General features: G+C 36.1%; 1 protein-coding gene across 1 annotated transcript; it reads left to right on the top strand.

Moving 5' to 3' along the window:
* The first annotated feature begins 2,947 nt into the window (after positions 1-2,947).
* Positions 2,948-11,507, top strand: LOC103942671 (2-isopropylmalate synthase 2, chloroplastic). Its single transcript, XM_048570906.1, is given in 13 exon segments — positions 2,948-3,115; positions 3,118-3,703; positions 4,110-4,323; positions 4,409-4,489; positions 5,512-5,604; positions 5,703-5,789; positions 6,217-6,317; positions 9,030-9,063; positions 9,158-9,232; positions 10,249-10,332; positions 10,427-10,561; positions 10,866-11,011; positions 11,102-11,507. Coding segments are annotated over 13 exon segments (1,902 nt in total). The 5' UTR covers positions 2,948-2,982; the 3' UTR covers positions 11,235-11,507.
* Positions 11,508-12,762: the final 1,255 nt, after the last annotated feature.

Here is a 12,762-nt window from a genome sequence, read left to right as displayed (position 1 = left end):
TTGACATGGCATTTAAAAACGTAAATCCATTTAAAATAATTTCTGAGAAAATAGAAAACATATATACGTATACATAGAAAACCAAAAGCCCACTCACCTGGAGTCCGCGCTACAACTCCTTAGCATAAACATCAAGGCGTCACAAACGATCGGCGCCTAGAATAATTATCAAGCCATATCTCAAAATCCTTATCAATAGAACACATAACTTACATAAAACAAATCCCCAAGGACGTTCTAGAATGATTTGAGACCCATTGACCAAAAGTCAACCGTAGGTCAATGGTCAACGGTAGGGTCCACAACCCTACGTAACTTGATCCGGAAGATCCACTCCTCAGATTTATGATTCGTAAATTTCAAAGATCTACATTATGCTTCTAGAATAACATACTAAAATTTCATTACAATCCAACGGTTGGATCTCCGCAATTGCAAATTCAAGTGTTGGTCAATGTTTTATTTTACGAACTTATAAGTCTAATTCGGAAAGATCCATATGTTGGATTCCTGATCCATAAGTTTCTATGTTCCTTAAATATTACGTACTATAACGTATTAAATTTTTGTGACGATCCAACGGTCGGATCGTCGATTACTATTCTAATCAAGTGGCGGACCTTAATGGAACTTTGCCAGATTTTGCAGGTTTTGCAAATTTCCTAGGCAATCTTTAGAACTCCATATCTCACTTATTTCTCAACCAAATTCGACTCATAATATACTATATCAAAGCTAGAGAAGTATATAACATAATTATCCCTGCTTGGAGTCCAAATGATTGCCGGAGATGGCCAGAAAATGGCCTGAAGGACAGCCACGCGTTCGTAACGACGAGTACTACGAGAATACGCCAAAAAAAAGGAGTCTTACATGACACGACACAACAGTCAACAAGAGTCAACACTTTGCCTCAAAAGGCCTTTTCGTAAATTCACATTTAAAAAATTATAAAAATCATACATTTTTAGGAACGGGTCGCTACATTTATCTAACTATTTAAAATGTCACAAAAATTGGGCTGATGTCCTTACTGACCAGCCATCAAAAAATAATTATTAGACCAACTTACACTTATCTAAATTCAACGAAGTTTTATATGTAGACACTAGACACACAGAGGTACACTCACACAAAATTTTGAGATTTTTGGAGTTCATTTGCTATTTTAATTAAATCGAACAAAACAAGACAAACGGATTTTAAATAATAAAAATAAATTGTAGTTCATAAGTTAAGAAAACAAGTTAGGGGAATTGATTTCCAACCCCCAAATAATTATGCAAACATGTTATGTTTCATTCAAATTCCTTTTATTTCTGGATAAAGATACTCAAGTTGGCTCAATGTTAGAACTCAACATATTACTCTTTCTTATGTAGTTTGTTAAGAGAACGGCGTTTTCAACTTAACTTAGTCCCCAACATGCAACCTAAAATGGCGTGTTCGTAGATTTAACAAGTAGAAATCATTACAAATGAAAAGAGTTTAAGTCATCAGAAGACATTGTAAATACTGGCATCTTACTTATCCTAGAAATTGGTTCATAGGTTAATCACAATTAACAAGTACTACTCTAGAACATATGTAAGTCCTTGTTCGACAAGGGTCGGGACACACATGTTCACAGCATTAGAATCCTAGATATGCTTACTAAGTATGCATCCATAGAAAACACATAAAGAATTCATCACTGAGACAAGTAGAGAAGCAATTTTCATCCTTTCATAAAAGAAATTGAAACGAAATGTCATAACATATTTGCAATCATATTCGGGGCTTCAAAATAGCCCCTAACTTCTAAAAATTAATTACACATAATCCTTAAATAAAACCAAAAGAAAGACATGAGTTTGAGAATATAAAACCGAAAGAAAAGAATGGCAAAATTTCCTCATTCCTCCTCTATTGCTTCCCGTCAGCTCCCTTTTCTCCTTGCATTTTATTTTTGTTCTATTTTCTTCTTTTCTTCCCACCTTGCCGCTGCAACCTGCAGCCTTCTTGCTTTTCTTTCTTCTAAAATTTCAGTAAGCCATCTTCTTATTTCTCTATAACTCACCCCACTTATAGCCATTTAGTGATGACAATAAGTGAGAGGAAATGGTAAAACAATTGTAACGCTATGGGAAACCTTTATGCCAATTCCTCCCACTTAATCCTCATCTTTAATTCCATTTCCTTAGATATTTGAATAGGTGTTGGCTGGCTGGTGGTTTTCTTGGCTGGTAGGATTTATTGGGTTTATTGTTTTCATTGCTTCTTACAAACTGCTTAGCCTCTTAGAAACCTTTCAGTGATAAAATAGGCATAACTTCTTCTAAAAAAATGATATTGACAAGCCGCAAAATGCTTCAAAAAATAGACATCTGTAGCTTTCCAAGCATATAAGGCTCATTTTCTAATTCATTCTGAGCTATTTGCAACTCGCTTCCAAAGTCAGCTGAACCTTTGACAAATTTGTTATTTAAACTCCCACTTGTGCTATTTTTCTTCTTTTTAGCTTGAAAAATCCTATAAAACACAAAAGCAAAATAAATAGCTTTAAAATATAAAAAACTAACTAAGAAAAGATAAGTAAATTTAATGTAAAATATATAAAAATATGAGCTTATCATGTCGTCTAACATGTTTGCGTAGTTCACTGCAAACAATTTTTTATGATTTTAAATTTTAGCGAGCCAAAGGCCTGCTACGTTATCGTTTAATGGATAATTTAACGGCTAACGGAGTATGATTTTGGCAGAAATTTCTTTAAAATTGGGAACGTGTTGCGTGGCATACATCTCCACTGCAGGAAATTGTATCAATGGAAATAGGGAGAATCCGAATCCCAAAAGACACGAGGGTAAGGGTAAAAAATTAAAGGGGAATGATAAAACAGCTAGCTAGCCACTAGCCGCCGCTTGCATAGCATATCATAGCATCGCAACCCAGTGGTTCTGCTTCTGCTGCTTCTGCTCAAACCAGGAACCAACTTCAACCATGGCAACTGTCTGCACGCACCCTAAAATTTTACCAACACCGGCAGCCACCGTTTCCTCCATCAATATCCCCAAGAGCTCCGAATCCCAACTCCTCTTCCGCTCACATTTGCACAACCCCAAGACCCCCAATTTCTAGTTTCCCCTCCCAATCTCCACACCACCTCTAACCCCCACCGCCTCAAACCCCACATTCTCTGCTCTCAAACTGACAACCCCAAACCTACTCGCCGCCCTGATTACATCCCTAACCGCATCTCCGAACCTAACTACGTCCGCATCTTCGACACCACTCTCCGCGACGGTGAGCAGTCCCCTGGTGCCTCCTTGACCTCGAAAGAGAAACTCGACATTGCTCGGCAGCTTGCAAAGCTTGGGGTTGACATAATCGAGGCGGGTTTCCCAGCCTCTTCCAAAGACGATGCCGAGGCTGTGAAGATGATTGCAAAGGAGGTTGGGAATGCAGTTGACAAGGACGGTTATGTTCCTGTCATTTGTGGATTGTCACGGTGCAATAAAAACGATATTCAGACGGCGTGGGACGCTGTGAAGTACGCCAAAAGGCCAAGGATTCATACTTTTATTGCCACCAGTCCCATTCATTTGGAGTATAAACTGAGGAAGAGCAAGGAGCAGGTGATTGAAATTGCGAGGAACATGGTCAAGTTTGCCAGGGAGTTGGGATGCGATGATGTTGAGTTTAGCCCCGAAGATGCCGGGCGGTAAGCTTGTAACTTTGACTAAACCTTGGATGAGCTCATTTGAAAGTGTTTTTAAAATAGTTGAAAGCGCTTCTGGTGAAAATGTTTTTGAAACCAATTCTTAGATTATATACTAGTTAGGTGGTTCATCACTTTAACTGCTTTTAGAACCCAAAAACGTTTTCAGTCATTTTAAACACTTCCAAATGAGGCCTATATCTTTGAGCATGTGTTTCTAGTGTATTGTAGTGTAGTTTTGGGATCTCTGTCCAGAAAGCCTACTTGGTTTGTTTCTCAGGAAAAGAAAATGCTTATATGCTTTAGTTTGCCCGTGTATGTTGATGGTATCATTTCTGCAAATTATTAAGCTTATATTTGTGTTTCTGAGTACGATTTTCCTCATCTTCCTTTTCCCATACCCTACCAGATCCGAAAGGGAATTTCTATATCAGATTTTGGGTGAAGTTATTAAGGCCGGGGCAACAACCTTGAACATTCCTGACACCGTAGGTTATAATGTGCCAGAAGAATATAGTCAGTTGATTGCTGACATAAAATCTAATACCCCTGGAATTGACAACGTTATCATTTCTACTCACTGCCAAAATGATCTTGGACTTTCTACTGCCAACACTTTAGCGGTATGCCTTTATTTATGTTTCGGTGTTCTTTTACGCTCCTAATTAATAACACAATGCACTCACATCTTATCTCATCCATGTCCAGGGGGCATGTGCAGGTGCTAGGCAATTGGAAGTAACAATCAATGGCATTGGTGAAAGGGCTGGGAATGCTTCATTAGAGGAGGTGAGGGTTACTTCTGCAGCAACATGAATTTGCATACTTTCCAGATTAATTTGTGTAGTTGAATTTGAAAATTTTATCAAATAAAGAGCTTTTTATGAACTTGATGCCAACAGTGTCCACTTAAATTTCATGTTTTTATTGGCAACAAATAACATCTCCAAGATGTCTTTCTAATTTCCTCCAAGATGTCTGGCTTAGAAATTATTGCTAAGTTGGAAGGTGGAATGTGCATCTTGTATGGGAAGGAAACAGTGACTGTTTGGCAAATTGGGAAATTGGTGAGTAAAGCTAAAGAGGATGGAGGGATGGGTTTGGGAAATTTAACGCTAAAAAATTAGGTGCTGCTTGCCAAATGGCTATGGAGATTTCCTGAGGAAAGGGATGGTTTGTGGCATAAGGTAAAAGAAAATATGGGATAGCAGAATTGGTGGGATTTCTAATATCGAGTCTAATGGGAGCTGCCAGAATCCTTGGAAGGAACTGAAGGATATGAAGATTTTGTAGAAATTCTGAAAGTTGGCAGTTGAGAAGTGTTGGAACTGATGTTTTTGTGATTTTGGGTTTTAATTCTTATATTCTAACCTCATTTAGAAAGATTCTGATACGTGTTCGAAGATATTACAGAGTTATTCATGTCCTGTGCTGATACAGTTTGAATATGTCTTCTGGATAAGTTTCTGTGCTACATGTTTCTAGCATCTTACAACATTCTCATCCATCTTGTTACCCAACAGTATTCAAGAATTCACTGATTAATTTGATGCTTTCCTATGTAAATTGGTGCCAAAACTATCTGCTTTGTGTCGTTTGCATTCTTCGTTAGGAAATATGACTGAACCTTAAAATTTTCTTTCTGAATATGGCTTCTTCATGTTTCTGGGGCAATATGGATCATCTTCGAATGTATTACATTGTTTTATACTGTTTGACTCGGTCCTTAAAACATTTATCTGCAGATGTTACTCTTCATATGCTCTTCTTGTTTTCCTTTATATTACAATTTTAATCAAATATATATGCAGGTTGTCTTGACCTTAAATTGCCGCGGGGAGCATGTTCTTGGGGGCCTTTATACCGGAATCAATACTAAGCATATCTATGTAACAAGCAAGATGGTACCTCGTTAACTGCTTCTGGAACTTCAACCAGTTACTCCTCCATTACTGTAAGTCCTTTTTATTAGAGTTTCTTACTGAGTGATTTGCTTGTTTAGGTGGAAGAGTACACTGGGTTGCATGTGCAGCCACACAAGGCTATTGTTGGAGCTAATGCTTTTGCACATGAAAGTGGTATCCATCAGGTTTGTCTATTTGATGGCTTATCATCTACCTAACCCATATAACCTGCTGATTCTTTCTATGGCTGATAGACTTTTGTCTATTTTAAGGGAGGTGTATTTAATTTGTATTTATACAGACTTTTGTAGACTTCACAAATTTTCTACGGCTGGTTTTTGTTAAAAAATAATTTTAATGGACTCCATAAAAGTTGTGATAGAATTACATAAAGAGTTTTATAAACTTTTACAGACATGTTTTCTACATTCATCTTTCCCATCTTCCCAAAACACAATCATGGCTTCCTTAGTTATCACCGTCAAAGGTCTTTAAAGTCCACCAAAGTTCTAATTGAATACACCTCCCCTAAATGTCTTTGCTAATTTCCATGTTTCAGATTATACATTGAGTTTGTTAATATGTATTTGTAAAAGGCTTTCTGATCTGTAGGATGGAATGCTTAAACACAAAGGCACATACGAAATTATATCTCCTGAAGATATTGGGTATGAACGGTCCAATGAAGCTGGTATTGTTCTTGGGAAACTCAGGTATTGTATTCCTGTTATGCTAATTCTAATATGTGGGCTTGTATACATTTTTTTTTTTTTTTTTACCTGTATGGTATCTTGCATTGATAAACACAAAATTGAACAAGTAAGCACTCTATTCCTCGTATTGGAATGATTAATAACCACGTTACTAAGGAATAGCTTCTTAATTTTCTACATCCTACTTGGTGGCTGGCTGAGGTGTTTAGTAAACCTTGAGAATTGTGTGTTCTATCTGTATCGTAAGTGAACCATGGTTTGTGAATCTGGCTATTGAATTACTATAAACAGGCTGTGAAGTTCATGTTAGAGCATCCCTCTCAGTTAATAGTATCTTACTTATGTGCACCAAGACCAATTTAGTGGCTTTTTCATCATGATCACACCAGAAGTTATGCAATTAATATTTGGGAGCTTTAATGAAAAGGGTTTGGGCTAAAGTTTATATTAACCAAAAATCATCTTATAACTATGAAACATTCTTAAATTTTAATGAAAAGGACAAAAGTTTAATATAATAAAAAATAAAATAAAAAACTGGCACGCACGACCGTATATCACACACACTATTTCTAAAACTGAACAGGACTACACTTTTCTGAAACTTAACGGTACTGTACTATTTCTGAAACTAAACGGTACTACACTATTTATGGAACTGAACACTATTTGGAAAACTGAACACTAATTATTTCTAAAACTAAACACGAGTGCTACACTATTTCTGAAACTGAACACCAGTACTACACTATTTCGGAAATTGGACATGGGCACTATTTTTGAAGCTGAACATAGGTTGGTGTGGACTGACTATTTTTTAAACTGAATATGGCATCTCTCCAGGAAGTCTAACGACCATTCTTCTCTCTCCTCTTCTTGAATTTTCTTGGCACTTTCTCACCTTCCAAACACCTTTTCTTCTTCTATTTTTCTTCGATTCTCATCAAATTTTCTCTGAATATCTTCAATTTCTTAGCTTTCTACACCAGTTACTTAATTTTCTTCCATTATACGCACATATGCGGCTTCCTCTTCTCCTCCACCTACAATCTCACATTCTTCCTCTGCAAAATCGAAAAATAACACAAATCAAATCAATAAAATCAAATACAAAAATATCCATCAAATAATCAAAAACCAAAATTGTCCAAATTCGTCAAATTTCTGTGCTCTGAAATATGCTTCTCCACCTACAATTTGCAGTAACATCTTTCAGTTTTGTTGGGCTTGGGCCTCCGCCCAGCGTTCATCAGATTTCTAATTAATTTTGTACAGAAGGAATGAACAAATTTGTGATGGTGATGGTAGAAGTTTCAGAGCATAGAAATGTAAATTTGGGCCTCCGCTCAGTATATGTTAGAATGTGGGATGATATATGCTAGAATATGGTGATGATATATGAGCAACTAAAAGAAAGTATATTTCTGTTGATATATGTTAGAATCTGGTGATGATATATGAGCAACTAGAATCTATAATGATGGTAGAATTTTCAGAGCATATTACAAAGTAAAGGGAGTGGGTGTTCGTGTTGCACATGCTGGGCTATGTATTTTTTATTTTTTTTTCTTTCTTTTGTCCTTATTATTAAGTAAAGTTATTAGATGATTTTTTTGGTTAAAAATTAAAATGCAAAGTTTTGAAGCCCTTTCATTAGTTTTCCTTTAATATTTTACTTTTTTATTACTAATCTTTATACTTCCTATCGAACTTGGGTTTAGATAGTTAATTGAATTTGCTAATCATCGGAACTATTTAGCTTTGCAACTTTAACTGCTCTTCAACTTTTGACTTTCATAATCAAGTTAACTTTTTCCAACAAATTGCTTCTCTTCTGGTTTGTAAGATGCAACAAATTGTTTCTTTCAAGTCAAACTTTCAATGTAATGGATTGTTTGATATTGTTTTCATTTTTTTTGTTTCAGTTTTTTATTTCATTTGAATTTTTTATTTAGGGCTGACAGAATATTTAATTTTCTTTTATTATTATCCTTTTTACAGGGGAGGTGCATATGCATGATTCCATATACATTCCCTAATATCTTCTTTACATCTGACTCTTTTCAAAATCTTTGTTTATAATCAAAACAGATTCCAAAATTAAAATTTGTTACCAAACGAGCTTTGATCTTTTGTGTTTTATGTTGAGACTTTGGACCTTCATCTTCCAACTATTTTCATATTTTTTTCGATCACACTTTCACTTCAGTGTTGGATCAATACAATGCTTTCAGATTTAAGACCTGGGGTTGGGAGGGAAGGATCTGAATAGTTGCAGTTTGGTAGATTGTTAAGTTGAATTTGTGAATCCATAAATACAAGTTCGTGGATGTAGACTCCATTTGCTTCTTAATGTGAGTTCTTATCATATAATAATTAACCACTTTATGCATGTCATGCTACCATGATTGAGCTAACATGCCTTTTGGTCTCTTAATGTACTGTTCTTCTATTTCTTGGGGAAATATTAGTGTAGCCAAAGGTCAAGATCTATCAATAAAGAATGAGCTCATTAAGAATCTTGAAGCCTTGGCTACTTATTCAATAAGATAAAAAGCACCATTTGGTTTATTTATTTTCCACTTAAACATGGATGAACAGTTGTTTACTTGATTGGAATTGACCTATTTTTACGTGTGACAAACTCGTTTACTCCCTCAAAATGGTAAATTTTCGTTTCCTTTTTGTTCTGGGTGTAATGTTTTTCTGCAGTGGACGTCATGCCTTGAGAAACCGACTTGCAGAGGTATGCAATGTGTCTCATTCTTTGCAACGTATATATATTAAATTTGTTAGTTTCATTTATGCACCTCCCTTATGCTCTTCTTTACTCTTGGTAGCTTGGCTATGAGCTTGAGAATGATCAACTTGCTACTATATTCGAGCGTTTCAAAGCTGTAGCCGAACAGAAAAAGGTAAATTTAAAGGTGTAACAGTATCCCCATGTTTACGTAGTAGGTATGCTTCTCTTATATGGTAACTTATAAACTGCAAGGATGAAAATGTTGATCTTGTACAAATATTGGTAGTTGAGGTTTACTGGTCATCCATGTTTAAGTGAATATTGGTAATATTACAGAAACAACAGAAGATTGCTGTAAACTGAGAAAACTGTGAGTAAAGTCTTGGGAAATGCTGAATCAATAATAATGCATTGATCAAACCTGTAAGCTTCCATGATAAATATATAACATCTATAGGTGAAATTGTTTGTACCATTGGCACCTAAGCATGACCATCATATGGGAGAGTTTTGGGTTGATTGCTTTTGGACACTGACAAATTCATCTCATTGTTGCAAAATTAAGGATATCGCTATATTGTCTAATATGCCCGTAGAGGAAAAAATCACCTTCACCATTTGCTTGCCTAACAAATAACTTATACAATATCTAGTGCCTGTTTGCTCTGCTGCTACCAATGCATTTCTAGCTATTGAAGATTTTGCAGTGAATATTGGGAAAACAAGGCTTACCTGTGTTTCAACTGGTACAATGGTAAACCTTAATTTTGAATAAGCTATTCTAATATTGGTGGGTCCTGCCCATAAACGAAAATATAGGCCAATATTTTAGTGGTATGGACCGGCATAGTAAAGAGTGGTCAACCTCAAAAGATATTGCTTGTTATTTTAATTTTCCTAAAAATCCTACGCAAACACCATTAAGACAGTAAACTTCTTGTCAGATGAGTTATTCCCTCTCCTGAATTCCTCTTTTGTTGACGTATGGTAATTTTTTTCTTGAAAGACAAGACTCTGAAACATTGGAATCTGCATAGGAACCATTGAATTGATTCAGATGTGCAGTGAAGATGGATTTTTGACCAAATAAAATCTGACACAGTATCAATCTTTAACATATTTATATCCTGTTTTGGTGCATCAAGATATTCTTGTTTGAACTCATTTTTTGAACTGTTGGTATCCCAGAGTATAACTGATGCAGATCTCGGAGCATTGGTGCGAGATGAAGTTTTTCAGCCAGAAGTTGTCTGGAAGCTTCATGATCTACAGGTTTTTTGAGATAGTGTTTTACCATGTTCATTTTGTGCCCCATGAGTTATAAAGAGTTAATCATCTCTAATGTACTTGGACTGTGGATGGTCAGGTTACCTGTGGAACTCTTGGTCTGTCTACAGCAACTATTAAACTAATTGATGCTGATGGGAGAGAACATGTGGCATGTTCAGTTGGAACAGGTCCCGTAGATTCAGCTTACAAGGCTGTTGATCTGATTGTGAAGGTTTGATAAGACCATTAGTTTTCACCACTTCAATTTTATTTACTTTTTATGCTTGAAATTTTTTTGTTGCAATATACTTGTACTACTGTTGAAGACAATTTTCTAGCTTGCCGTGTCTGCTTCGATGAGTTTATGACTTAAAAAAATTTGTCACTGAAGATGAATGATGGACAATGATGATCACACAACTTATCGTTGAATTTTTTTATATTGTGAAACTTTATTTTCCCATAAGCTGTACATGTGCTACCACAACATTATATGCCTGTGTTGTAAAACAGTTTGTTGACTCTCTGCATAGCAGGAACCGGTAACGCTCATTGAGTACTCTATGAATGCGGTAACAGAAGGAATTGATGCAATTGCTACTACTCGTGTGGTAATCCGACTGGAAAACAGTCATACGGTTACTCATGCTCAAACTGGAGAATCAGTCCAGCGGACATTCAGGTTTGGTGTCTATAAGTCAGCTTTTTTTCAAATACCTTGTTCTCTTCGCCTATTAACAGTATGAAATTCTGTATTGTCCTCTGGTGGCAGTGGAATTGGGGCAGGAATGGATATTGTTGTCTCTAGTGTCAAGGCCTACATCGGTGCATTGAATAAGATGATAGGTTTCAAGGAAAGGTCGCCGCCAAAGTTTCCAGCTGAACGAAACAAAGTGTCTGCATGAAGGGTGGTAGGTGCATTTTGCACGTGATGTGTGAGCTCTCAAATCATGGTTCCATTTGGTTTCTTGTACAAAGATGTCGAGAAATTCACTTCAGGAACGACATGGATTGGCATTCTTGTGTTGCAGTGTTTTGGAAGAGAAAGTGTTCATAGATTTTGTACCATGGAATTGAACTTGGGTGCGCTTTGTTTTGAATTTATTTTAGTACTATCGAAACAGTTTTTTGTTATGAATTTTTAGGCATTCAATTGTGAAAACCAAAATAGGGCCTCATATCATTGTAGAACCATAGTAAAATGTGTGTGTTTTTTTTTTTTTGGGTAATTAATTTAATCGGTTTGAAACTCCAGAAGTACAGCTGTTGGATTTGAATTTGAGCTGTTGGAATTGAAATTTCGGTTGGGAATTTCAGGGGAAGAAAGTATTAAAAAAACAGTGAGAGGAAATTGTTTGAGTGCCCTCCTTGCCGCTCCTTGCTCAAATTTTGGTGACTCTTCTGGTTGTTGTTACCGCTCTCTCAAATTTTATTAAACGATAGTGTTAGTAGAGCTAAATTGTTAAATGTTAGGAGGAGGTGATTGGTGAGAATTGAACCTGCATCAAGGAGCATAGGCATTATTGTTTTCTGTCATTGCGGTAAAGCACTATTTGCACTAAAGAAACAGCTTTTATTAAAAAAAGTCATTATGCACTTGTAACTTATTTACCGAAACATAAAAATAAGATATATTACCTTAAAGATGTAAGGTTCTTCCATAAAACCAATAGTAAGATGGAATTGGACCAATCACTTAAAAATATATGCAAGATTCATTCTTTTTCCAATATTTGATTATCATTAAGAACGGGATGATTTGGAAGGTTGCATTTTTTATATATTTTAAATTGCAGAAAATCGCACACCTAGGCTTAGTGTAGCTAGTTAGAGTATTGTGTTCTTATTAATTCGAATCCCCGTGACCCCGTCTCCTCTGTTGAGAGAGAGAGAGAGAGAGAGAGAGAGAGAGAATCTAACCCCATAAATGGTGAGGATTTGGAAGATTTGCCTTTTTTCCTGCAACAAAAGGTATCTCTCGTTTCTGTAATATTCTTCGATCTCAAGTTCTCTAAGAAGGAAGAAATGCAATGAGTTGCATCAATTTCACAACTTTCAAGCTTATACACATTTGCAATTTGATTTTGCATTACAAGGTGTTAAAATTTAAGTATCACATTGGGAAATTGAGAAAATGAAATATATGTGTATGGTTTCACTCCTAATAACATTGAGACCTTTTGTGGTAAAAATTCAATGCCTAATAATAGGTAGTTAAGTTGGGGCAATAACTCGTCTATCTGAATATCTGACATGGTATAAGAGCAGGTTAGATTGTGGGTCTTGTGGGTTCTAATTGTGCCCGACTTATTGATTTAATGTAACACCATGCTTCCACGCTTAATGGTCCGTTGTGGGATTGGTTGCACGTGTGGCCCACCATGCGGTGATATCATGTGAAGGGAAGTGTTGAATATAAGTCTAACATTGGGG

The sequence above is a fragment of a genome, unplaced genomic scaffold (genome assembly GCF_019419815.1).
Source record: "Pyrus x bretschneideri cultivar Hongxiangsu unplaced genomic scaffold, Pyrus_bretschneideri_v1 Contig56, whole genome shotgun sequence".
NCBI lineage: Eukaryota > Viridiplantae > Streptophyta > Magnoliopsida > Rosales > Rosaceae > Pyrus > Pyrus x bretschneideri.
This window is presented reverse-complemented; position numbering and strand designations above follow the sequence as displayed.